The sequence below is a fragment of the Heptranchias perlo genome, chromosome 7, assembly GCF_035084215.1.
Source record: "Heptranchias perlo isolate sHepPer1 chromosome 7, sHepPer1.hap1, whole genome shotgun sequence".
NCBI lineage: Eukaryota > Metazoa > Chordata > Chondrichthyes > Hexanchiformes > Hexanchidae > Heptranchias > Heptranchias perlo.
This window is the reverse complement of record NC_090331.1, coordinates 61038229-61066077: the sequence shown is the minus strand read 5'-3', so window position 1 is coordinate 61066077 and position 27849 is coordinate 61038229. Positions and strand designations below refer to the sequence as shown.

At 42.5% G+C, this 27849-nt stretch overlaps 2 protein-coding genes across 2 annotated transcripts in view; both read right to left on the bottom strand.

Moving 5' to 3' along the window:
• Positions 1-11361, bottom strand: part of fam171b (family with sequence similarity 171 member B) — a 41831-nt gene extending 30470 nt beyond the window's left edge. The window contains exon 1 of the mRNA XM_067986814.1: positions 11115-11361. Within this exon, the coding sequence (XP_067842915.1) occupies positions 11115-11295 (181 nt within the window). The 5' untranslated portion in view covers positions 11296-11361. The remainder of the gene's footprint in view (positions 1-11114) is intronic.
• Positions 11362-16971: 5610 nt separating this feature from the next.
• itgav (integrin, alpha V) overlaps positions 16972-27849 on the bottom strand; it is an 88660-nt gene continuing 77782 nt past the window's right edge. The window contains exons 26-30 of the mRNA XM_067987696.1: positions 25958-26062; positions 22455-22568; positions 22117-22218; positions 21896-22018; positions 16972-18247 (exon numbers count right to left, since the gene is read on the bottom strand). Of these exons, the coding sequence (XP_067843797.1) occupies positions 18146-18247; positions 21896-22018; positions 22117-22218; positions 22455-22568; positions 25958-26062 (546 nt within the window). The 3' untranslated portion in view covers positions 16972-18145. The remainder of the gene's footprint in view (positions 18248-21895; positions 22019-22116; positions 22219-22454; positions 22569-25957; positions 26063-27849) is intronic.

Genomic DNA, 27849 nt, shown 5'->3' with positions numbered 1-27849 from the left:
TCCTCCTCACATTCCCACCCTGATCTCTCCTTCTTTGGCATCCTACACTGTTCTAACCAGGCTCAATTCAAGCTTCAGGAGCAGCATCTCATCCTTTTCCTTGGCACTCTGCAGCCCTCTGGGCTAAACAATGACTTTAGTAACTTCAGGTATATCCATTATGTTCTTTACAGCAGTTGTGTTGGTAATGTCAGTATGCAGGAGAGGGGACATTTCAGGATTAGACCTTTCATCAGAACACAGTTCTGGGGCGGGGGGGGGGGGGGGGGGGCGGCTGTCCTTTGTTTTTTCTTTTTTTTTTGAGACTAGTGGACATTTAGTGTATTCCCAGCAATTTTCTGTTTTCATCTCAAGTACCTGCAGTTTTTCATCTTTCTTGCTCCCCCCACCCCCAATTCTCCTTATGTCGCCTCTCCCCTGTCTTTTCACTACCGTGGCTATTTGTTCTTTTAATGTTTTTGAATTGCCTCACTCAGATGATTTTTAGTATGAGCTAACAGTTTTCTATTAAGCGGTTGTAGGTTATTCAACCTTTTAACTTCCCTGTCTGTATTATTGTATCTCCCACCCTGCCTCTCCCCCCCCCAAAAAAAACCTACCCTGACCATATGGTATATGCACCAGCTGTGTACCACTAGAACACTGCAGCATTAGTAGAACATCGGCAGTGGACTAGAAAATCCCAAATCTGCAATTATAGATGAGAAGGCAGCAAGGAAATCAAATGAGAACCAGATGAAAGTAAAATGCAGTCTGGACCATTTTGGATTCTCTCTTTTGCTGTCAACTATTTTCTGGATAACAACCCCGTATCTTGTGATTTCTTAGTGGAGCACTGTGCAATGTCTTTTTTTGACTGTTCCATAAATATGGTCAATATATTCATTACTTTGCATTCACTGGCTCAATATTATTCAGAAAGAAGCCAGAGATATTTATCTTTACAGATTGAAATATAACTGAAAGAAATAAAGCAATGACTGATGGGAAAAAAAATCAAACAGCACATTACCGGGGAAGAGACAGCAACTTTCCAGGGGAACGGCCAATCAGAGGACACGCTGCATCTCTCTAAACATCCCTCAAGATATGGGAAACAACCATTATTCTGGGTGTTTTCTAAATACTAACTGCAATTTTTGTGGCAGTTATTACATACAGGTTACCTTGAGGTATAATCTTTGGCCCTCTTTTATTCCTGGTCCACAAGCTTCCCCTCAGTAACATCATCCACAAACATGGGGTGAGCTTCCATAGGTATATTGATAACGCTCAGCTCCGTATATCCATCGACTTAACAGAATTTTTTCCAACTTAATGTTGGCAAGACTGAAGCCAACCTGTTTGGTTCCTGCCAAAACTTCAGCACCCAAAACCCCAATTCCTCCCCTTCTGTGGTTACTCACTCAGGCTGAATCCACCAGTGCATATTGCTGAGCTGAGCTTCAAACCCCATATCTGATCCTTCCACAATACCACCCATTTCCATGTTCACTTCATTGCCCAGCTCTGCCCTTCCCTATCCCACACCAATGAAACACTCAACCTCCACTATCTCCAGGCCTGACTTCTTCAATGGTCTTCTTACTGGACTCCTAAGTTCCACTCTACACAAACTCCAACTTGTTTAATGCTGATTGCCATAATCTTGTTCTGCATTAAGTCCTGTTCATCTGTTACCTCTTTCCTTACATCCTCCTTTGGCTCTCCTTGACACAATCCAAAAATCTCACCCTTCCACATCCTCAATCCTCCCTCATTATGGACTGTTGTCTACTCCAAAATATATTTCATTGCTTTAACAGAGTGAGGACACAGTAAGCAATTTGAATATGTTTAAATGCACATTTTATTAGGAATCTGATATCTCAGTGACAATTTATATCCACTGTACAGTTTACCTTCATTAATGGTGGAGAGTCCAAGACTGCCATTTCATTTTGAGGTTCAGATGATGTGCAGAAGCCAATCAGCATCACGCTCCTGGTTTATGATGTTATCTGAGTACTAGAATTAATTACAGACTTTTTATTGACTCCCAGACTTGCAAAATTCTATGTATCCACCTAAAAGATTCAAAATGTGGAAATGTTTAGTGCTTAATGCATATTTAGATTATCAAAGGCTTTAAAAAGAGTCAGTTTTGCAGTAGAAAAATTCTAATGCAACGCTGGCTTTTCTCAGAGCCTCTGATAATCTAAATATGCATTAGCACTCACTTAGCTCAGATATAGGCCTACGGTGTCAATATGCCCTAAAAATGTTTACTAACTCCTGCTGATTTTATGCTCTTTCCACTAGCTTTCACAGCCGGTTTAATAATACAGTGCAGTTGCCACCCGTTACACATTTTTCTGATAAGGGCCTAGGAGAATACATGTGACCTGACAACTGTGCACTTATCAGTACTCAGCACATGATCACTGCCCCCCCCCCCCCCCCCACCCCGGATCATAGCACAGGCAGAGCTGGAAGAATCCTTCAGATTAAACAGATCCCAATAATCGTTTCCCAGAAGGGACCCATCGCTGATTTCCAGCCCAGTAATTCCTCTCTTGCCAGCTGGGAGGGTTTCTCCAGGTCACTCCCATGTTCCGACAATTTATCCTCACAGTTTGAATATTAATCATTACACAGTGACTCGGAAGTCACTTTTCTGCCACTGCAGATTTCAACCAACTAGACAAAGATATCACCAAATACAGCAGAGAGGGTCCAGTGCTCAGGACCCACAGACAGGAGAGGCTGTCATACTCAGAAATAGAAGCAAAATGCAACATGATGCAATCATAATTGACCCGTGTTACTACATTAATAGAAAAAAATCAAAATTAAATTTAAAGACTGAGCAAACCCCAAATAGAGAGTCGTTACCGCCGTACAAAATGAACACCTATACATAGAAATTAAAGCACAGAAACAGGCCATTCGGCCCAACTGGTCTATGCCGGTGCTTATGCCCCACACAAGCCTCCTCCCACCCTTCTTCATCTAACCCGATCAGCATATGCTTCTATTCCTTTCTCCCTCATGCACTTATCTAGCTTCCTCTTAAATGCATGTATATACAGTAGAAGTTTGATTTTTTAAGGCAGCACCTCTGAGGGTACAACCCCCATTGCTCTTTCAGCAAGATCAATAACTGAGCAGCTCCTGAGCAGGCCATGTGTGCCTATGTACTGATTTCTGTTATCAGGACAGACGTACATGCTGAATTTAATTCAGTGCTCTCACTGGACACCTGCCAAGCTCCAAAGATTGGCAGCAGTCAGAAAGATTCAGTACAAACTATGCTCTCCCCACCCATCGGCTACAGCAAATCTGACATGGTTACTTTGATGAAACCGCCGGCTGTGCAAGATCTGCTGGCCAGAAGTCCACAGCACAATATTAAAGAAGCTTCGGAAGAGGCAGCAGGTCAAACCTTGGACCTTCTGCACACTCTGTCACCACACCAGACATGACATTTACCTCGTAAACCAACAGGGGCACTACGACTGATTTAGTTTTTGACCTGATGCAGGAAGCGCTTGAAGAAAAATGCAGCTGTCAACATTGGAAGAATGTTAGGTGTGACATTTATGACCAGTACCAGTGGCACTGCTAACAAACCATTTAAAGATACAGAACCGTGATTAATTTTACAGTTGTAGTTATCCTGTAGCTACTGTTCCGAGACCACTAGCTACAGTTTAGGCTCCAACCAGGCAGTGTCTGGCTCCAATTCAAATTCTAATGACAGCTCTGCGGAGGTGTGCTTAATAGTAGATCTCTTCTGGTCATAAATTTGTAATAGTTCGGAGGGTGGGGGAGGAAGTGTCCACATTATCAAAACACTTAAATACGATCTGAGCAAGTTTAAAAACTGAGTTCTTTTAAAATCAGGTTTGAAGGAGTTATACTACAGGCAGCAGTATGACACAACCTCCTCTGGGGTTTCACATGGGCTCTTCACATCAATGCTTAAACTGCAGCATAAACACACTCTTGGAATGACGTGCACTAAAATATTTTACATTTCTAAACTGATTATGACTCCTAGTGTCAGATCTACTGAGGGTGGGGCATGTGAGGAATGGAAATATCTGTTCACTGCTTCAGCTGTGTTTTCAAAATCATATACAGTCATGAGAAACATGGTGCAGAAGGAAGCATATGCGTGCTGGGGGGGGGGTCTTTAAGAGCAGAAATATTATTAACCACAATGTCTCAAAAATACATCAATCAATTTACTCTTTGGCAGTTCCAGTAATAGCCAGTTGTAGAAAATACTGCATTCAAAGAGGAACGAGACAGTGATCGGAGCCTGACTGGACTTAATCTAACAATCTGTGAGACCCATCTGACCTGTATCCAGAAATGCATTATGGAAACATGAGCTTGATGCCTGATGATCTAATGAGGTACTTAAATAATGCTGTTTTCCTGTTTTTGACTCCTGACTCCTGTTTTTTTGACAGCTTTACAATAACTCAAGCAAACCTCTTGGGGGGAAAAAAACGACATGCTGTTTTACAGCAGAAAAACAAAATGATAGTCAGAAACCCACAATATCTTGAAATTTTGCACCATTATTAATTGATGCTATGGGGATTATTAAATGATATATTCACTGTATATATGCATAACATGCAATTCATAAGAACATAAGAAATAGGAGCAGGAGTAGGCCAATCGGCCCCTCGAGCCTGCTCCGCCATTCAATAAGATCATGGCTGATCTGATCCTAACCTCAAATCTAAATTTATGTCCAATTTCCTGCCTGCTCCCCGTAACCCCTAATTCCCTTCACTTCTAGGAAACTGTCTATTTCTGTTTTAAATTTATTTAATGATGTAGCTTCCACAGCTTCCTGGGGCAGCAAATTCCACAGACCTAATACCCTCTGAGTGAAGAAGTTTCTCCTCATCTCAGTTTTGAAAGAGCAGCCACTTAGTCTAAGATTATGCCCCCTAGTTCTAGTTTCACCCATCCTTGGGAACATCCTTACCGCATCCACCCGATCAAGCCCCTTCACAACCTTATATGTTTCAATAAGATCGCCTCTCATTCTTCTGAACTCCAATGAGTAGAGTCCCAATCTACTCAACCTCTCCTCATATGTCCACCCCCTCATCCCCGGGATTAACTGAGTGAACCTTCTTTGTACTGCCTCGAGAGCAAGTATGTCTTTTCTTAAGTATGGACACCAAAACTGTATGCAGTATTCCAGGTGCGGTCTCACCAATACCTTATATAACTGCAGCAATACCTCCCTGTTTTTATATTCTATCCCCCTAGCAATAAACGCCAACATTCCGTTGGCTTTCTTGATCACCTGCTGCACCGGCATACTAACTTTTTGATTATTCAGTATCTCATGAGGATGTTTGGTATTTCTTGGGACAGCTCCTTAAAGTGTGGTGTAATCTTTTTAGTTAGGACAAGAATGGTCAAGCTTTTGGAGCAGTAGGTGGTGGATACACATGGCACAACCATTGAGTGGGCCATCTATGATTAAAACACTTTTGTTTCATAAGTCATGAGTAAACACCGCTGGGCAATTTGAATCCTGGCCGCCAACCCCCCAACACTGTCCCGATCGAGAGATCCTCCTGAAACCCCCCTCCTCGCAACTCGCCTCAGTTCTGGCAACTGTTCCTTCAGTACTGGCCGGAAGCCTCCTGCTGCCCGACATTGTGCGCCCGACTGCCAGCCAGCTGCTGCTGCTTCCAGGCGGGCAACTGACCAGAGCATGCAGATTTTAACTCTTGGGCTTCACGCTGTTGAGGTCAGGCGCTTGTTCCGAAGCCCCTGCCCACCTGATTCCTATTCAGAGATAAAATCTGGGCTCATATCTCACAGAATCACTTTCTTTTCTACTAAAACATTTGCATATTTATTGAAGAAATATCTTCAAAATCCAAGCTCCACGCAGTAAAAATGTGAATCCACAACTGCTAAAAATCCAAACCTTCTAGATGCAAACAATCCATGCCCCCATGCACTAAAAATCCCCACCCCCATGGCACTTCACAGGGACTTTATCAAGCAAAATTTGATACTGAGCCACTTAAGGAGGTATTAGGACAAGTGACCAAAAGCTTGGTCAAAGAGGTAGGTTTTAAGGAGCGTCTTAAAGGAGGAGAGATAGAGAGGCAGAGAGGTTTAGAGAGGGAATTCCAGAGCTTAGGGCCTAGGCAGCTGAAGGCACGGCCACCAATGGTGGAGCAGTTAAAATCGAGGATGCGCAAGAGGCAAGAACTGGAGGAACGCAGAGATCTCAGAGGGTTGTAGGGCTGGAGGAGGTTGCAGAGATAGGGAGGGGTGAGGCCATGGAAGGATTTTAAAACAAGGATGAGAATTTTAAAATCGAGGCGTTCCCGGACCGGGAGCCAATGTAGGTCAGTGAGCACAGGGGTGATGGGAGAACGGGACTTGGTGCGAGTTAGGATACGGACAGCAGAGTTTTGGATGAGCTCAAGTTTACGGAGGGTGGAAGATGGGAAGCCAGCCAGGAGACCATTGGAATAGTCCAGTCTGGAGGTAACAAAGGAATGGATGAGAGTGTCAGCAGCAGATGAGCTGCGGCAGGGGCGGAGACAGGTGATGTTACGGAGGTGGAAGTGGGCCACGTTACGGAGGTGGAAGTGGGCCACGTTACGGAGGTGGAAGTGGGCCACGTTACGGAGGTGGAAGTGGGCCACGTTACGGAGGTGGAAGTGGGCCACGTTACGGAGGTGGAAGTGGGCCACGTTACGGAGGTGGAAGTGGGCCACGTTACGGAGGTGGAAGTGGGCCACGTTACGGAGGTGGAAGTGGGCCACGTTACGGAGGTGGAAGTGGGCCACGTTACGGAGGTGGAAGTGGGCCACGTTACGGAGGTGGAAGTGGGCCACGTTACGGAGGTGGAAGTGGGCCACGTTACGGAGGTGGAAGTGGGCCACGTTACGGAGGTGGAAGTGGGCCACGTTACGGAGGTGGAAGTGGGCCACGTTACGGAGGTGGAAGTGGGCCACGTTACGGAGGTGGAAGTGGGCCACGTTACGGAGGTGGAAGTGGGCCACGTTACGGAGGTGGAAGTGGGCCACGTTACGGAGGTGGAAGTGGGCCACGTTACGGAGGTGGAAGTGGGCCACGTTACGGAGGTGGAAGTGGGCCACGTTACGGAGGTGGAAGTGGGCCACGTTACGGAGGTGGAAGTGGGCCACGTTACGGAGGTGGAAGTGGGCCACGTTACGGAGGTGGAAGTGGGCCACGTTACGGAGGTGGAAGTGGGCCACGTTACGGAGGTGGAAGTGGGCCACGTTACGGAGGTGGAAGTGGGCCACGTTACGGAGGTGGAAGTGGGCCACGTTACGGAGGTGGAAGTGGGCCACGTTACGGAGGTGGAAGTGGGCCACGTTACGGAGGTGGAAGTGGGCCACGTTACGGAGGTGGAAGTGGGCCACGTTACGGAGGTGGAAGTGGGCCACGTTACGGAGGTGGAAGTGGGCCACGTTACGGAGGTGGAAGTGGGCCACGTTACGGAGGTGGAAGTGGGCCACGTTACGGAGGTGGAAGTGGGCCACGTTACGGAGGTGGAAGTGGGCCACGTTACGGAGGTGGAAGTGGGCCACGTTACGGAGGTGGAAGTGGGCCACGTTACGGAGGTGGAAGTGGGCCACGTTACGGAGGTGGAAGTGGGCCACGTTACGGAGGTGGAAGTGGGCCACGTTACGGAGGTGGAAGTGGGCCACGTTACGGAGGTGGAAGTGGGCCACGTTACGGAGGTGGAAGTGGGCCACGTTACGGAGGTGGAAGTGGGCCACGTTACGGAGGTGGAAGTGGGCCACGTTACGGAGGAGGAAGTGGGCCACGTTACGGAGGAGGAAGTGGGCCACGTTACGGAGGTGGAAGTGGGTCGCACACAAAAGAGAGCAGAAGTGGGCTGAGGGAAATGAGCTCACAGGCTACATTTGGCCCATATGTCATTTAGAATATACTGTTACTTAAATTTATTCTGTATATATTTTTGTTAGTAGGTTTCTAGTCTACCCAGTCCTTGTTCCAAGTCACACGGACTGAGACATGACTGCAAGCCTAACTGGGTCCATAACTGTAACACACACTTTATGGCAAATATGTTCAGACTGTTGGAGGACAGGGAAAGAAAGGAAGAACAAATGAACCTACTTTTATATTGTGCCGTTCACGTCTTGAAGACGCCCCAAAGCGCTGTCACTATTGTTTTGTAAGCAAATGTGGCAGCCAATCTGTGCACAACAAAGTTTCAAAACTGCAATGAGGTAAATAACCTGTTAATCTGGTTTTCTTTCGTGGTGTTGGTCGAGGGATAAAGGTTGGTCAGGACATGGGGAGAAGGCCCCTGCTCTTCTTCAAATAGATCATGGGATCTTTTAGGTCAACCTAACCAGGCAGGCGGGGCCTCGGTTTAACGGTTCATCCAAAAGATGGCATCTCCAACAACGTAGCACTCCCTCAGTACTGCGCTAAAGTGTCAGCCTGAAATGATTAGGTGCTGAAATCCTGCAGTGGGGCTTAAACCCACAACCTGCTGACTCTACATTGAGAGTGCTGCCACTGAACCAAGCTGATACCTGTCAGGCTGTGCACAACTGCAGCATACTCAGCCCACCCACATTCAAAGTGGCAATTCTGGTGAGATGATAAGATCACTAATCTGCCATTGAGCAATTTGAGTATATAGATTTTAAATGTGAATTTCTGTTCTGCAGCTTGTTGGTGAAATTATATCAGCAATGAAAATTACTGCTCTTTTAACTTTTCTCACATTGCAAATCCTGGATCTGCAAACAAAATCAATGAGTGAAACTATTTTTCTAAATTTACTTGTAGGTGAGTTTAAAAACTAGTAACAATTGCAAACTCTCAAGTTTAACAGGGAGAAAAGAGGCAACATGGTGACTGGGGTGTATGCATCCACTGGGTGGGAGCACCGTATGCACCCTATGGGTGAGGGGGCATTTGCACCTTAGGTATTTACAGTTTTTCCTCTGAAAGCTGGAGAAAAAAAATACTTTTAAAATCATAGTCATCTGTCCTAAGAACGAGTATATCATTATGTGTCCACATGCTTGGGGAAGATAAGGTGCATTTGGGTCCTGACTAGTTTAATTTAATAAGGAAATAAATGAAATTTTTAAAAAATATTGATTTCCTTACCAGTTTCTGTTTTACTGCTATTCAAAAGTCTGATAATGGTCAATGTGCACAGATGCAAGAATCTGGTTGCCCCCTTCAGAGAATGACTGCCAGCTGCCTACCAATTGCACATAAACATTGCTTTCATATACCAGACCTTTGGTTTAAGAAATCTCTGGTATAGTAAAGCCTTTGTCCATCTGCCTTTCAAAGATTTGGAACAATACTGATGTAATCCAGAATAATTACGACGGCAGATGTCACTGTATTTTTTTTCCAAGTCTTGACATACTGCGGCAGTGAAACCTAAAAACAGCGTTGATTTATAAAAATGATTTACTAAAATGTGTCATTAAGCTGTTTAACTCCTTTCTAGTTTATTAAAAGTTAATCTTGCTCGTTCCAGATGGAACTGCATGTTAAGCAATTTATAATATAGAACATTTTATTATGTTAAATATTCCCCAGTACAAATTATGTGCAAAATAATAATTTGTACTGGGGAATATTTGAGGATGCACTTGACAATCCCATTGCGATCTGTGATATCCAGTTACGTAGTCAAGCACAGCAGTCATTTTGCTCACAACAATCACTGGAATTTCAGAGTAATTCATTGCTTGTAAAGCACTTTGGGACATTTGAGAGACATGCTAAGATGTTACATAAATGAAAGTCTCCTTTTTCCCTGCGCTGTCAGGGGTTGCAACCTTCAAATGAGATGGGATGAGATGCTAAACCAAGGCCCCATCTGCATTTTCTGGGGGTTTAGTTGAGCATTAAAGATTCCATAGTAGTGTTCAAAGATCACAACTTCAGTTCTCTTTCCTTTATGAATCTGTTCTATGCTGCTGTGGGGCAATATTCTGGAGACATTTTTCTGCCACCTTCTCATTACATTAATCATTATTCATAAAAGAGCAACTGCCTGATATTTTCAAGTCATTTCTGATTCGCTGGTTAGTCCATGATCTGTAAAACCTTTAAATCCTTTTCCCACTTGTCCTTTTGAAAATACCAAACTGGTTAGCAAAACTGTACAAGCTTTAAAAAAATAGGCTCCAGTAAGTATTGACCCTGAAATTAACGTGGCTAATAATGTTCGTGATAGTGATGTCCAATCAGGGCTTGAACTAAGGGTAGTGCACAATAAACACCAGTTACACGTGGCCCTTTCACACTATAACCTCGGAACACCAAGCTCCCGCCAACAACCAGCCCTGGTTACTATTATTACCATCTATCTAACTCTTCTTGCATGTGAATTGCACACTTTTATCCAAATGTACGTTTTTTTTAAAAAAAGCAACCGTGAAAATGATTAGCATTTAGTGTTAAAAAAAAAATCAAAATCATACGCACTTTGCAAACAAAAGCATCTGTTTAAATGGCTGAACTAAGCCAGAATCGCTAGTAAAGGAGCACAGCTTCATCAAAACAAGGTTTTTATTTTGTGTCTATCAAACGATGTTTGGTCGAGAATTCTAATGTCAACATTGGTCACCCTTGCAGTCAAAAAGCTCCAATACTAAAAAATCATATCGTGATATGAAATATTTGCCTATATAGACCTTCCAACCTGAGGTTCGAACATCTTACGCGGGTAAAAATTCAACCTATTGTCGAAGGCGCAAGGTGCAACCAAACTGGTTTGGGATTTTAGCCCCCCCCCTAAGAAGCTTTGGATTATCAAAACCCTTTCATTGGTTATATTGGATGCAAAATACACCAGTAAACTAAATAAATATGACAAATGTAAGTATATTAAAAATGCGTAGGTTTGATCATACGGGAGCGAAGGAGGAAGGGACCCTTCCCACTGTCAGGGATATATTTATAGCGGAATAACAGGTTGTCATCGCAACAAGCGGTGGAGTCTGGCAGTGCTGCAGCTGCCAGCGAGCTGCTCGCTCGGCACGAGCCCCGTCAATCGACCCCGGGACCCGGGACCCGGACCGCGCGACTCTTACCTGGGCTCTTCCCCGGGAGCTGCAGTGATTCCAGCAGCCGCGGCTGGTTGGTTTGCAGCTTTCCCGTTTTATTATGCACCTCAACGCCCGCCTTCACCGTCAGCTTGCTTCTGACGGAGGCGTTCAGCACGTTACAGAAAATGAGACCAAACAGGACAAGGTAACTGAACATTTCCAACATGGTTTGACGGCGGTGATCTGATGGGGCAGATGGTACATCACGGAGGCAGAAAGAGCTGCAGCATTCGGTTTGTGTCCATGTTTGTTTATCTGCTGCTCGGTGCGGTCCTTATTGCTGTAGGATGGAAATTTCTCTCGAAAAACGGGCGGGGGAGGGAGCTGGCGCCCTCCGCAGGAAACTCCCGCAAATGAAGTAGCACCTGTCCAACCAGCACACAAGCTGACCATAGAGTAGGATCAGGGATAGAGTAGAGCTATCCAAAACCTCTCGCAGGACAAATTTTCAATGTGTTTTCTTCGTGTAATTTTTGAATTTCAACCATAAGTAACTGCTGAATTGAACTGCTTAAGTTTTAACTCGCTGCAAACTCCGTTCCCTAGCCACCGACTCCATCCCTCTCCCTGGCTGAGGCTGAAGCAGACCATTCACAACTTTGACATCCTATTTTACCCTGAGATGAGCTTCCGACCACATATCCACTCCATCACTAAGACTGCCTACTTCCACTTCCTTAACATCATCTATCTGTGCCCTGTCTCTGCTCTTCTGCTGCTCAAACCCTCATCCATGCCTTTTGTTATCACTGGACTCGACTATTCCAATGCTTTCCTGGCTGGCCTCCCACCTTGCACCCTCCGTAAACTTGAGCTTATCCAAAACTCTGCACTAAGTCCCCTTCACCCATCATCCCTGTGCTCGCTGATCTACATTGGCTCCCAGTCTGGCAATGCCTTGAATTTTAAATTCTCATCCTTGTTTTCAAATTCCTCCATGGCCTCGCCCCTCCTCCAGTCCTGCAACCCTCCGAGAATTCTGCGCTCCTCCAATTCTGACTTCATGCACATCCCCGATTTTAATCGCTCCACCATTGGTGGCTGTGTCTTCAGCTGCCTAGGCCCTAAGGTCTGGAATTCTCTCCCTAAACTTCTCTGCCCCTCTCTTCACCTTTAAGACTCTCCTTAAAACCTACCTCTCACCTGTCCTTATGTGGCTCGGTGTCATATTTTGTTTGATAATGTTCCTGTGAAGCACCTTGGGACGTTTTACTCCATTAAAGGCGCCATATAAATGCAAGTTGTTGTTAACACAGAGAAAACCAACCAAAGCATGTATTTACTCTTCTCCAGTAAACAGCCTCATTCCTAGTCATTTTGGTTTCAGAATAGTTAAGAATTTTTCCAGTCAAAAATTACATATTTTTCAATAATGTGATGAGCCTTAATTTTGGTGTTTGAGTAGATTCGTTGTTTTTACTAAAAGGAAATTAAAACCCAGAGTACAGAATTTCCCAGTATGCATCACAATGATTCTTATTCTACAACTTGAAGCCTCTCTTCCCTTATGCCGTAATATGATTTGGTTTACATAGAATTTAACAATAATATAGCATCTTTAACGGAGTAAAACATCCTGAGGTGCTTCACAGGAGCATTATCAAACAAAACTTGACACGGAGCCACATAAGGAGATATTATGACAGGCGACCAAAAGCTCGGTCAAAGAGGTAGGTTTTAAGGAGAGTCTTAAAGGAGAAGAGAGAGGCAGAGAAGTTTAGGGAGAGAATCCCAGAGCTTAGAGCCAGGCAGCTGAAGGTACAGCCACCAATGGTGGAGCAATTAAAATCAAGGCTACACAAGAGGCCAGAAGTGGAGGAGCACAGAGATCTCAGAGGGTTAGAGGAGGTTACAGAGATAGGGAGGGATAAGGCCCTGGAGGGATTTGAAAACAAGGATGAGAATTTTAAAATGGAGGCATTGTTGGATCAGGAGCCAATGTAGATCAGCGAGCACTGGGGTGATGGGTGAACAGGACTTTGAGTTAGGATACAAGCAGCAGAGCTTTGGATGAGCTCAAGTTTATGGAGGGTGGAACATGAGACACCGGCTGGGAGAGCATTGGAATAGTTAAGTCTAGAGGTAACAAAGACATAGATGAGGGTTTGAACAGCAGATGAGCTGAGGCAGGGATAGAGATGAGCAATGTTACAGAGGTGGAAGTAGGCAGTCTGGGTGATCGTGCACATATTTTGTCATAAGTTCATCTTGGGGTCAAATAGGATGTCTATTTACTGCACAGAAACAGGCCATTCAACCCAACTGGTTATGCCAGTCTTTATGTTCCACAGGGCCTTCTCCCACCCCTCTTCATCTCACTCTTATCAGCATAACCTTCCATTTCTTTCTCCCTCATGTGTTTAACTAGCTTTCTTTTGTTTTTTCAAGTTAATTGAAAACCAGCTGGAGAATGAATTTTAACAGCTTTATTTCTGTATAGTTTCACATACAAACTATTATTAATTGCTTTAATCTTACTTTGAGAAAGCTAGAACAAGATAAAAATGCAATCGCTAGGACACACATGACCCAGAAATTGCTCAGAGTGGCGAACCAACAGTGCTTGCTGCTCTATAGATTTATTGCGTGCACTTCCTCTACGTGGAAGCGGAGATGAGCCCAGCATTAGCTCCAGCGAAGCTAGGACGCAAGGGAGAAGCGAGAGGAGCGATCTCGCCCCTCGACCAGCGTGTAGCATTTTTGACAAGCTGCAAACGATTTCTGCAAGCTGAAACGTAAAATGCAGGAAGTGAAAGGTACAACATTAAAATCATTTGTACAAAGTTACAGAGAGCAAAAAAGGTAAGAAATAATTTAATTAAAGAGACAGAAGGAAAAAGAGTAAAAGATTTAATTTGTAAAAAAAAGTTTAAGGACCAAAAACTATGAGTAATGAGACTCCACATTTTTAAAAGTTAATTTTTAGTTGTGTGGCAGTCATAAAGATTTACCGCACTGTTAAAAATACCAGGTCTAAACTAAGTTTTAAGCTTTTTTTTGTGGTGATATTAGTAACTTTCCAGCTGGGCAGAAGAGCAAGTTGGCGCTGGTCCATTGATTCCATCCGGCGATATCCCTTTAATTTGAAGCTGTCATATTGGCAGTGAACCAGGAGGAGCAAGTTCCGGATTTCTGCATTTGACTGTGCATGTATGAATGCCACAACTTGCTTGATTTCACCACTAACAACGATGAGCACTGTTGAGCTCACCATTTTTTTTAAAAGCAATTTCCGGCCCAGTATAATTCCAGCTACCTTCATAATGGACAATCCAGCCAAGACAGTGGGATCAGTGACACAATTCACTTACTTAGGTTGCAAGATTTCCTCCAATGGGGACTGTTTTTCTGACTGCCGTAGGCACAATGCACTTGCAAGTTCCGTAACGAACTCTCTAGCCCTATACGGAGATCGAACATAAGTTGCAATCAGAGTATTGCTCTGCAACGCATTAGTAATACCCATTTTTGAAATATGGTTCAGAATTAAGGGTACCAAAGTAATAAATAGGTGATACGATTGAGAATTGAACTAATCACTTTGCACACTACTAATGGTTAAGCCTCAGGACAAAATCTTAAATGAGATTGGAGGCAACCTGACGAATTAACCACAGTTGTCCTGGCTGGTTGATTAATGCACCACCCTGACTCTGGCCCTGCCAGAGCATTCACCATCAGACACCATCAACATGAAAGAGGCTGAGGCAGACCCAGAACAAGATTGGACGACGACATAAAAGTGCTTCTTAACAGCATGGACCTTACTGCCGGTGAGGCACAACCTAACCGTTGGAAGAAGCTGATTACAGCAATGTCCTCACTTGAATAAGCCCCGAGATGACGATGATAGCTGCAGACCTATTTGTAAGCATCACCCTCCTACTAAGTTTGGAAAAGTTTGAGGTAATTCAATGGTTTTGTGTTTAAAAACCTGATAAAAGTTCTTAAATTAATGGTTTACATTTATCTGAGGAAAATTCTGGAAATTTCCACGATTGATATTCAGAGCATTCCAGAAACAAATTTTGGAATGAATTTTTCAAGTTTTCTTAAGGTAAAATTTCAGATTAAATGCTTAATCTTCAGTGCTCACCCTCCACACTCACCCCCTCCACACTGATCACTCACCCCCTCCACCAAGCACTAACTTCCCCAAAATACTACTCCCTCCCCACTTACTATTCATTTTGATGTAGCCATGAATCTGAATTCTTACCACCCTAATCACCAAATACTCATCTCTTAAAAAAAAATCCCAGCCCCTTCATTATTCAGTCTCTCCTGGTCGCTTCACTATTCATTTCTCTGCCCCAAATATCCACTACCCCCACTACTCTCCCTTTATTCACTACCCCATTTTCATTTTCCCCACTCACATTGTCAACTGCTCCCATATCCTCTCTCACTTACACTGAGCAACAGCAGACTTGTGTCTGATTGATTATGAATACAAAATTTAAACCCATCAGTGACAGTTCATAATTGAACTAGTAGGCACCATATCACTGGAACAAGAAAACAGAGTAGCTAAACTTCCAATAATAAACTAGCACTTATGAAAACATCCAACCTTGAATGAACAGCAGGAGAACTTACCAAAAAACGATGAACCTGCCAAAGCCCCATCACCATGCAGTATAGTGAAAACATGAAACATCTATAATTGATTTTTTTTCCACTGTAAAAGCCCAATACTATGAACTTTAGGACTTTTGTTTGAGGAAGATTCTAGAATTGTTTGAACAGCAAAACTGTTCTGAGCATGCTAGAATTTGCAGCTTCTAGGCTCTGTCCCCTCATCCCTTGTTACAAGTTTAGTGTCTATCTTAGATATTTTGAGTAGAGCAGTGCTGATCACTCCCGTAAGTGGTCTAAGCAGCTCATGTTTTATGGTCTTATATAAAGTGTGGTGATCAAGGCAGTTACCTTACTCAAGCTTGAAAGCATGTTGGCACTCTGAATTTTTCTGAAAAATGAAAAACAAAATACATGCAATACTCAGCAGGTCTGTTAGCATCTGAAAGAGAAAGGTTAAGAATTTGGAAAGGACCATTAAACCTTCATCCTCTGTTCTGAAGAGTGTCTACCCAAACTGATTGCCTGTCCCTTTCCAGATGCTGACAAAACTGCTGCACATCTGTTTTTTTTATATTCTTAGCTTTTGTTTTGCTTTTCAATCCCATCAAACTCAATTCCTGCAATTTCAAGGGGTTATATTCATGCAAAAATAGTCCACACAGAACACTAGTGGAAATAACGGATGAATTACATAAAATGAAGTCACCTTTGTCCAGCGATTAAGAAAGTGAGACCATCATTTCAAGCCTACTGTGTAGTGGTAATATGTGCATATGCATTAAATTTGTTCTGGATGTAGTGCTTGCACGGGATTGTTGAGATATTAAGGTTGCAACACATCAAGACAAAATAAATTTTGAAAACAATTTAAATAGTTGATGGGACAAGACTAATGGTAGCAATGATCACTATGATTATTGGAAGGGAACAAAATTGTTGTTACATGGACAATTGCAGGGTGGATATTGTCCCCAGTAGTAACTTTATAACTGCTGAAGTAATGCAGTGGCTGAGGGCATAAGAAATCTTGGTAGTTACAGAATCCAGTGCATACATTTGTTTCATTTGGATCAACTGAATGGTACCACCTATTCACCAAAATCAGACTGTTTTACCACACGAAGATGTCCGACTTGAATATTCGGATGTTAGTAATCCATAGTTTGTCCAAAAAAATCCTATCAAGTTGTGTTGCAAAGTATATTTACACAATTGTGAATCAGCAAGCTCTTTAGTTTCAAAGAATGACCCAGACTCAGTGAAATTTATATCCCATTTATTCCCTTTAAAAAGCCACAAAATAAAAATCACCCAGTACATATGTAAGCTATTAAAGAACAAATGTAAATCTTAAAAGATAAACGGCAAAAACACTCATTTCCCTTTTGTCTTTATTTTAAATCTATAGGGACAGGCTGATTGATAGACTGATTAAAAAAAGTGTTGAAAATATTTGTGCTTTTTCCTTTTATTAAATGTAGCAGTGTTATAATTAGTAATCAATCAGCTGCATCTATATTTCACATGTAAGGAATTATTTTTTTTTTAAAACTGCAATACAACTTGCTTGCTGATTCCAAATAGGCCAGTTTGTACAAATTAGGAAAGAGTGCATTAAATACTGTGTCATGATCTGTTCTCTCTTATTTTGGGGCAGTGAATTACATTTAAGTTTTCAATGCAGTAACACAGAAGTCTGTAACAGACTGGGTTATGTTTACCAGGTTATACAGTGCAACCAAGAAAAAAAAAGTTTCTGGTAAGGAGAGTCCAAAGTAGTATCACAATAGTTCACTATAGTGCATCTTACAAATGCTCATTAATTTCATTGTTGACCAAAATAAAATGTGACAAAACTACAGAACATATTACCCTCTATTCACCCAATATGGGCAATCAAATCACATTCCAAAACTTTTTAATATACATTCTCATCATGAAAACCATTTTGCTTTCATCCAAATATATTGGCAACAGTCATGTAATGCTACAAAAGGATATGTTAAATCAAGAATTAATGCATTTAAGAGGACTTGTTCTTAAATCATTTTTAATGATTTGTTTTTCAGTGAGAATCTGCTAACCTGTCGTGATATTGCACTTCAAAGTTAAAATTTAAAACACAGGTTGCTATAAATGTAACAGCAACAATGGTAATGAATCTCACCATTTTGAACCTGCAGTATTATGCAGATTTTGAAGTGCTAATCAGTGCAATGAAATACATGAACCACATCAGTGAGAACCAGCAAAGCTAAATTTATATTGCTCTTGCTCAATACTTGACCTACAACCATGTCAATACAAATAAAGATGCTAGTGCAGACTGCATTCTTGGCCGTTCATTTCACACCATGTTAGTTAAGTTGTTCACTTCAAGTCCAGGGTTTGGCGTAATTTAAGTTCCAGGAAGTTTGTTTCAACTCAAGTGGCACTTAAGTTTCTGTAGCACCATCTCCATTCATATCCTGTGGCTGGAGTTGCTGCCGTTCAATGGCATCTTCATGTGGCGGTCTGACACGTTTGAAGAAACCGAACTGTAAAACAAAATTCACAAATTGTAGATCACCTGATTTAAACAGTGCCAGTAGGCAACCGCACTACTAGAGGTACATCTCAGAAACTCACCTTGCACGGGGGAGATGCAAATTAGAACATAAGAACATAAGAAATAGGAGCAGGAGTAGGCCAATCGGCCCCTCGAGCCTGCTCCGCCATTCAATAAGATCATGGCTGATCTGATCCTAAGCTCAAATCTAAATTCATGTCCAATTTCCTGCCCGCTCCCCGTAACCCCTAATTCCCTTCACTTCTAGGAAACTGTCGATTTCTGTTTTAAATTTATTTAATGATGTAGCTTCCACAGCTTCCTGGGGCAGCAAATTCCACAGACCTACTACCCTCTGAGTGAAGAAGTTTCTCATCATCTCAGTTTTGAAACAGCAGCCCCTTATTCTAAGATTATGCCCCCTAGTTCTAGTTTCACCCATCCTTGGGAACATCCTTACCGCATCCACCCGATCAAGCCCCTTCACAATCTTATATGTTTCAATAAGATTGCCTCTCATTCTTCTGAACTCCAATGAGTAGAGTCCCAATCTACTCAACCTCTCCTCATATGTCCGCCCCCTCATCCCCGGGATTAACCGAGTGAACCTTCTTTGTACTGCCTCGAGAGCAAGTATGTCTTTTCTTAAGTATGGACACCAAAACTGTATGCAGTATTCCAGGTGCGGTCTCACCAATACCTTATATAACTGCAGCAATACCTCCCTGTTTTTATATTCTATCCCCCTAGCAATAAAAGCCAACATTCCGTTGGCCTTCTTGATCACCTGCATACTAACTTTTTGATTTTCTTGCACTAGGACCCCCAGATCCCTTTGTACTGCAGTACTTTCCAGTTTCTCGCCATTAAGATAATAACTTGCTCTCTGATTTTTCCTGCCAAAGTGCATAACCTCACATTTTCCAATATTGTATTGCATCTGCAAATTGTGGTATAGGTGGCCAAGCTTGGGGAAGCTGACAGGGCTCAGGCCACGATCCCTGCCTGGACCTACAGGTGGGGTCCACATTTACACTTCAGTATGCTTCGTCTCACGGGGCATACCAGCTGCCGATCCTTCTTCTGAAGACAGAGATCAGGAAAGTGGAACTGCCAATGTTGGAAGCCCCCATCCCCTCCCAAACCACTGGCCTTATGAGGGGCAGCAAGGCTCTGGTCCTTACAAAGCCCTGCAGAGTCCACCACGTTGGACTGGGACATGGCATATCCAGGTTCTGGCCCTTCCACCACAATCCTGCTGGAAATGCAGCAGGAGAGCACTGCAAGGACCAAAGATTTTCATCCCTTTCATCACCATGCTGGCTTTTAATGAAAATGTTTAAAACTGCTATTTGAAAATGTCATTGGTTTTTGGTGAGCTAATGTCACTTGTGAGAATCAAGACTGTTTTAATCTCAATGGGAAAACGCAAGATGTTCCCATTCCAGGAGCCAGGGTGATATCAGATCAATGTTATACGCCTGCGGTACAATGCTGTAACCCAATTAATGCAAGATCTTTTGGTGTTTTGAATTGAACCAAATTCGGGGATTGTGATCAGAATGTTATCATCTACAAGCAGGACTGTACATTTACAATGTCCAAATGATGTTTAGATGTTCTTTCGGAGCATGCCATATGTCATGGCAATAGCTTATAGCTCAGCTAGGTGAGTGGGTGTTCCTCCCTGCAGTGATGCACCTGACTCAGCGTGGCACTAGTGCACCTGTTCAGTGCATCTGTGTGAACAGTATAATCTGCCTGACTAGCATTGGGTCTGCACAAAAGGTTCCTAACACTAAAGCTCAATTCACAGGATCCTAAATGCCAACTCATGGGATTTCCTGTGGTCAGCTGATTAATATATTCAGATATATGCAGGCAAGCTTCCAGCCCATATTGCGACTGGCACTGGGAGCGTGGAGGATAGGGGAATTGAGCTGAAATTGCATTGTGGGAAAACTAAAAAACTAAAGCACACAGCAGTAAATCTCAGCACTGTGTGCACCACTGGCAAGATCGGAGAACAGGTGCAAAAGAGAATGGCAAATCTTAAGGAAGTTGTCAAGGTAAGTTTACCCAATGGTATGCTTTACCAGGCCCAAATATGAATGCTACAAAGTGTCATTAGCAACCAGTTGCAGATTTACTGGTGAATCCCATGTATTTTGGGAAATGTAGCAGTGCAGTGACATTGGGCAGCTCTGTCATCTATTACTGCTAGCCAGTAGCAAAAATGATAAATAGCTGGCTATTCTGACCAATGCATTGATCATTTATCTCATACATGTTTGGGCAGCACACTGGCTGACTGTGCAGATGATTCTTATACGAGACTGGATAGTGCTCGAGGCAAAAAAGTTGAGTGCACTAGTAATCTTGCCTGACACTGACAGTGCAGTCCTTATGGTGCAGGTTCACTGCAGGTGTCCTTACAGATAGGAGCCAAATAGGCCAGTTTGATTGATGTGGAAATTAGTCAAGATACATGGGGATCGAAATTCGTTTCAGCCCGTTCTCGGGCCTGAAATAAGCGACGTGCTGGGAGCGCGCACCAGGAGCCAGAGAACAGAAGCTCATCCAAAACACTAAGGCACTATTGTAATTTCAAGTTATTGTTGTTTTGAATCTTATTTTAACTGACAGCTCTGACCAGACATCCTTGGACAGAGTACTTGAGGATTCTGCCGTAGTTTTTAGTTCTGGCAGGAGATCTGAACTCTGCGGATGAACTGAGATTTGCATCATCCACGTACAACATTGATCTGTAAGGTCAACCAAGAGGCAAAACTGAATACAAAAGTGTTGGGAAAAACAGCCAGTACCCAGCAAAAAAGCAAACTAAAACTTAAGTCCTAGCTTCTGAGAGGAAATAATATTCCAGAGATTACAAGCACAAAAAATGTAATTTTGTGAATTATGTAATTTTCTTGTGTTTTATCATCTTACAAGTTTATATTTGGTATTATATCCTCAGGTTACTAATAAACCAAGATATGTTGAGCAATTTCATTGGTTCCCCTTCTACTTGCCACTTATGCTTTTGTGATGCTGATATCAATATTTTCTGGCTTCTTATAATTTTAGTTCTAAAAGTTTCTTAGTCGCCTCAGGAGATTGATTGGTTTGGGTAGAGTTCATAGGGCAAGTTTTCATGATGTGTGGAGAGGAATTTAATTTCCCTCTAATCCCACAGCTTTATTAATTAATACATTATTAACCTAGTAGACGGACCGTTGTTGTGTTGAACCTGAACTATGCTAGGAGGAGATTAAAATATACACCCAAGAACTTGGTTCTCCCTCTTTTACTCTGCAACTATGAAAAAAGAAAATCTTCCAACCTCCGCTTTTTAGTGAAATTTGCTCTTACTTTCTGATTTGCATAGATGCTGACTTATGGATCCTTTAAGAACAGAGAAACCACTTTATAAAAACTTTTTATATGGCATTTCCTCATTACAATACATCTCACATAATTGAAAGACAATGTAACCGAGGGTCTATTGTCCAGTGATATTTCTGCAGTTAGAACTACAAGAAGCTTTGTTGGTTTTCAGCAAATGAACATATTTCAGCGAGCTAGAAGTTTTTTCTTTTATAGCGTCAGATTTTATCTTAAAATACAAGGTACTTACTTTGTACATGACAAATACCAAGAGAGCTAGAAGTAGTAGACCAGCCAGCAGTGCCAATATAATAACCCAAACTGGTACCGGGTGAATATTTGTTGGTTTGTCCCAAGTCACTAAGGTGGTAACCTTTATATTAAAAAAAAGGATGCTGGTTAAAAACTGATTTACAAAAAGAGAGTTTTATAATTTTCAAAAATATTAATGGATCTAAAATAAGTACTCACCACAATAGATCCAGCGGGAAGTTCTGCAGAGAAGTTTTTATATGGCATTTCTATGACACTGTATGATGCTGAAGCCATCAAGGAGTAGGACTGATTCTCTTTCTAGTTACATTAAAAAGAAATGAAAGGGAGATGTATTTTGATGTTTTATATACAAGTATATTTATTCTTCATGAAAGTTTCCATAAGATCCAATAACTGACATCTCTAATTACTTCATAGAACATTGGGGGAAATAAAATTGTACAAAATAATAATTATGGTAGAGAACAAATGGAGTAAGATTTATGCAGACTGTAAAAATCTAAAAAGTATATTTCAAAAACTTTGTCACTCACCTGCATGAATGTTTCAGCCCACATTCGTGACCTGATGTGCAGAACTACACTCTTGCCTCTTTCCAGCTTGCCAATCTGACAGTTTATTTTTAAACATTCTGCTGTGCCACATCCCTATAGGAATTAACAGGAGACATCATTAGATTTAAATCCACTGACTATATGTTCCTTTAAATTTGTTTTACAAAATATACATGATTCCAATTGTTTTGGACACGTCAAATGTATTTATTTACCCAATTATATTTCTGAGATTTATGAATTAGAGAATTAATTTTAGCTCCTTATTCAATATATCTTTTATTAAAAGGGAAATACCACACTCTAGTTCTAACAAAAGTAGCAGATTCAGTACACAGATATATATCTGATTAAAACAGATAATGATGTTGTAGGAAGGCACATATCTGCAGACATCTTGGTCTGGAGTAAGGTCAATTGATTGGTGGTCAGAATGCACTGAATCAGCTGAGGCCACACAAAATTAGATATCTGAGCAAAACACGGGTAAACTAGATACAAAGGAGGCAGAAATAGAACATACAATAAACAAGAAAGAATGAACACGCAGAACAAGATATAAAAGCAAGAATACAACAAAACTAGTCAAAGACAAACAATTGTGCACAAGAGGGTGGTGAAAAGAAAGATAATTAATGTGTGATAGTTGCCTGGAAGGTACACTTGAATTTCCAAGTCAACCTTCAGTTTTCTACACTATCCAGTGAGGGATTTCTATATGAATTCAACTAGTAAAGCGTGTTTATCATCTCTTTTTAGGATTAAAAAAGCAAACCAAACAATATTTAAAATATTACAATAATATTCATTGGTACCATTTTCTCTCAATTCCTTCTTGGGGATACGGGGAGCGGGCAGGAAATTGGACATGAATTTAGATTTGAGGTTAGGATCAGATCAGCCATGGTCTTATTGAATGGCGGAGCAGGCTCGAGGGGCCGATTGGCCTACTCTTGCTCCTATTTCTTATGTTCTTATAATACAAACACTGGAGACACTTCAGAAAACACAGCCTCAAAATGGAGGCAAGTATGTTGGTGCATCAACCTTGGCCCTAATCTCTGGAATTTCTTCCTTAAATCCATCTGCCACTCCACTTCTCTGCACCTTTAAAAACTGCCTCAACCTATCTTTTCGACCAAGCTTTTATTCACCTCTCTCATCATGGCCCTTAGTCTGTTTCTTTATCCCTTTGCTCCACCCCTTCTCTCTTTCTCCCCCACCAAGCACATCTTGTGTTTTCTACATAAAAAGTACTATATGAATGTTGCATTTAGTGCCAAAATCCTAAACACAAGACTGTGGACGGTTCTACGAAGACAGTGATAATAACACTGCACAGAATATCCAATATGTAGGAGCTCCAAGACCACTACATACAATTGAGAAATTAATTATGTCTAAATGGCCATGTATCAAACAAAAGCCACTTTAAAAGTTGACGGCAGCTGTAATGACCATCATCTTTTGACACTTTAGAATTTTCAAAATCTTACCCAATTTCCCTCACTATTATAATACTTGGTTGCCCGTAAGCAGCAACACAAATGGTGTTGCACTCAAAAGTGCTCTACTTTAATGACACTACAAAGCTATTTCTTTTTTGATTAGCCATGAGCAATATCACAAAACAGTGATACCTTCAGTGTCAATAAGCAGTCTATTGATACTCAGGAATGTTCCTCAAAATAGCAGGAAATCCTGGAGCTTTAACAAAATAAACACTGCATGTGGAACTTTCAGTTGCAATATGTATAGAAAACAACAGATAACAAGAAGTGAGTTAAACCCTGAAGGAAAGAAGCTAGCTTCAAAGTTTTGATGTTCAGAAACTGCTTGAGTTATTCCCAGATAGCTCAGTGGCAAAATGCATGAGGTTCCAGGTTCAATTCCAATCTATGTTGGTTAACCAGTTTCAACCAGTTAGTTGTGGGGCAGTGTTCCCAGACCAGGAAGGGAAGAGAAAAACAGTTGACACAGTTTCCATTCATGATCGCTATTCAGTGACGCTTTATGAAAGTATGTGTGAATATGGAGTAATGGCAGACTCAGACTTCACCGTGATGCCTCCATGGTTTGATACACTGCTGAGCATTATTGTCTAGGCTCAATCATAAATAACAGTCACATATTGCAGATTTGTTGGTATATGTGAAATCATAACACTGCATGAATCAAAGCCTTTAGGAGAGGAGAGAAAATCTGGAAATTTAATGATTCATGCTCATAGGAAGATAGTAGTGGTTGTTGGAGGCCAATCATCTCAGCCCCAGGACATTGCTGCAGGAGCTCCTCAAGGCAGTGTCCTAGGCCCAACCATCTTCAGCTGCTTCATCAATGACCTTCCCTCCATCATAAAGGTCAGAAATGGGGATATTCACTGATTATTGCAGTGTTCAGTTCCATTTGCAACCCCTCAGGTAATGAAGCAGTCAGAGCCCGCATGCAGCAAGACCTGGACAACATCCAGGCTTGGGCTCAAGTGGCAAGTAACATACGCGCCAGACAAGTGCCAGGCAATGACCATCTCCAACAAGAGAGAGTCTAACCACCTCCCCTTGACATTCAACGGCATTACCATCGCCGAATCCCCCATCAACATCCTGGGGGTCACCACTGACCAGAAACTTAACTGGACCAGCCATATAAATACTGTGGCTACAAGAGCAGGTCAGAGGCTGGCTATTCTGCGGCGAGTGACTCACCTCCTGACTCCCCAAAGCCTTTCCACCATCTACAAGGCACAAGTCAGGAGTGTGATGGAATACTCTCCACTTGCTTGGATGAATGCAGCTCCAACAACACTCAAGAAGCTCGACAACATCCAGGACGAAGCAGCCCGCTTGATTGGCACCCCATCCACCACCCTAAACATTCACTCCCTTCACCACCGGCGCACTCTGGCTGCAGTGTGTACCATCCACAGGATGCACTGCAGCAACTCACCAAGGTTTCTTCGACTGCACCTCCCAAACCCGCGACCTCTACCACCACAAGGGCAGCAGGTACATGGGAACAACACCACCTGCACGTTCCCCTCCAAGTCACACACCATCCCGACTTGGAAATATATCGCCTTTCCTTCATCGTCACTGGGTCAAAATCCTGGAACTCCCTTCCTAACAGCACTGTGGGAGAACCTTCACCACACGGACTGCAGCGGTTCAAGAAGGCGGCTCACCACCACCTTCTCAAGGGCAATGAGGGATGGGCAATAAATGCCGGCCTTGCCAACGACGCCCACATCCCATGAACGAATAAAAAAGAAATCATCACCTGAACTCCAGAGGACTGGAAGATTAGGTTTCATTAGAACAAATGTACATTCAGAATGAAGTTTCTTCCAATCCACTGACAACTAAATTCACAGTAACGTTTTTTCACCATTTAGCATTTCTATTTGAAAGGCATTGTGAAGGGATTTCTTGAACATCAGTAATAACAAATATTTGAATCATTCAATTACTACAGTGGGTACATACCAGCATCTCCACCCCCTCCAATTCAGTTGCATCTCTGCGTTTTACATGGTGCTGATTTTCCAGCCTTGTAGTTGAAAATGTCTGGTTTGCTGTTGAACCTGCAGTCTGTAACAAAAAGGTAGTGAAATTAGTAAAATAAAGAGTCACTGGAACATTTCTTATAGTATCATTTATATAGTGTATTAAATATCTTACACCTGCATGTACTTCCTGTCTGCAAACCCTTACATCCTGATGGGAAAAATTTGGCACAAAAATGTCACATTATAAATTCCTACATCCACATTTATAATGGAAATTCCCTATATAAATGTCATACACCTCAGTCTCCTGTTGGTAGTGGTACTACAACACATCAGTTTTGTGATTCCCAACTCTTCAGCTTGTAATGCCGTGTGCCCTGGTCCCCCTTCAACCTGAAGAATACACTTGGTCTTGATTTCCCATGTGCAAGTCATGGGAGATTGACTAATATTTAAACAGTAGAACATTAGATTCTGTACATGTGCATTAAAATTGCCACAATCTGTAACCTCCTGGCCTGGCACATCCCTCACTCCTTGTTCACAATCCAGCCAGGAAACCAACCTTGGTTCAATGCAGAGTACAGAAGGAAGGGTGTGCCAGGAGCAGTACTAGGTATACCTCAGAATGAGGTATGAGCCTAGTGAAGCAACTATGCAGGACAACCTGCATGTTAAACACCAAAAGGTCAGGCTATAGAAAGAGCTAAGCAGCCCCACAATCATACTGATCAGAGCAAAGCTCTCTAGCCCCCCCCCAAATCCAGTTAAGAATGGTGGTGGACAACCAGGCAACTAACCAGAGGAGGAGACTCCATGAACATTCCTATCCTCAACCATGGTGGACCCAGTATGTGAGTGTAAGAGACAAGGTTGACGTGTTTGCAAGTGTCTTCAGTCCCCTCCCAAGATCCCCATCATAAATGTCAGTGTCCAGCCAATTTGATTCACTCCACATGACATTAAGCAGCTGACTGCACTGGATACAGCAAAGTCTATGGACATTGACAACATCCTGGCTGTTGTGCTGAAGACCTGCATGCCAGAGCTAGCTGCTTCCTTAACCAAGCTGTTACAGTATAGCTAGGATACTGGCATCTAAAATGTGAAAGATTGCTGAGGAACATCCTATCCACAGAAAATAGGATAAATCTAATCAGGCCAATTACCACCCTATCAGCCTCCTCCCCATCATCAGCAAAGTGATATGGTATCATTAATAGTGCCACCAAGCCACACTTACTCACCGATGCTCAGTTCGGGTTCTACCAGAATCACTCAGCTCCAACCCTCATCACAGCCTTGATCCAGATGGATGCAACGGCTGAATGCTAGTTAGAGTAGCTGCCCTAGATATCAAGGCAGCATTCAACCAAGTATGACACAAAGGAGCACTAGCAAAATTTAAAGCAATGGGATGGGGGTCAAAGGGAAATCCTTCAGTGGCTGGAGTCATACCTAACACAAAGGAAAAGGGTTGTGATTGTCAGAAGCCATTCATCACAGTCACAGGATATCACCACAGGAGTTCCTCAGAAAAGTGTATTTAGCCCAACCATCTTCAGCTATTTCGTGAATGACCTTGCCTCCATCTTAACAGCAGGAGTGGGGATATGTGCTGACGATTTTGTAGTGTCCAACTTCATTCACAATTCTCCTATAACAAAGCAACCCATGCCATTCTGCAACAGGTGCTAGATAATATTCAGGCTTGAATTGACAAGCAGCAGATAACATTCATACCACATAAGTGAAAGGTAATGATCATCTCAAATAAAAGAAAGCTTCGCCATCTCATTTTAATCTTCAATAGCACCACCATTGTCGAGCCCCCATTATCAACATCTTGAGGATCACCATTGACCTGAA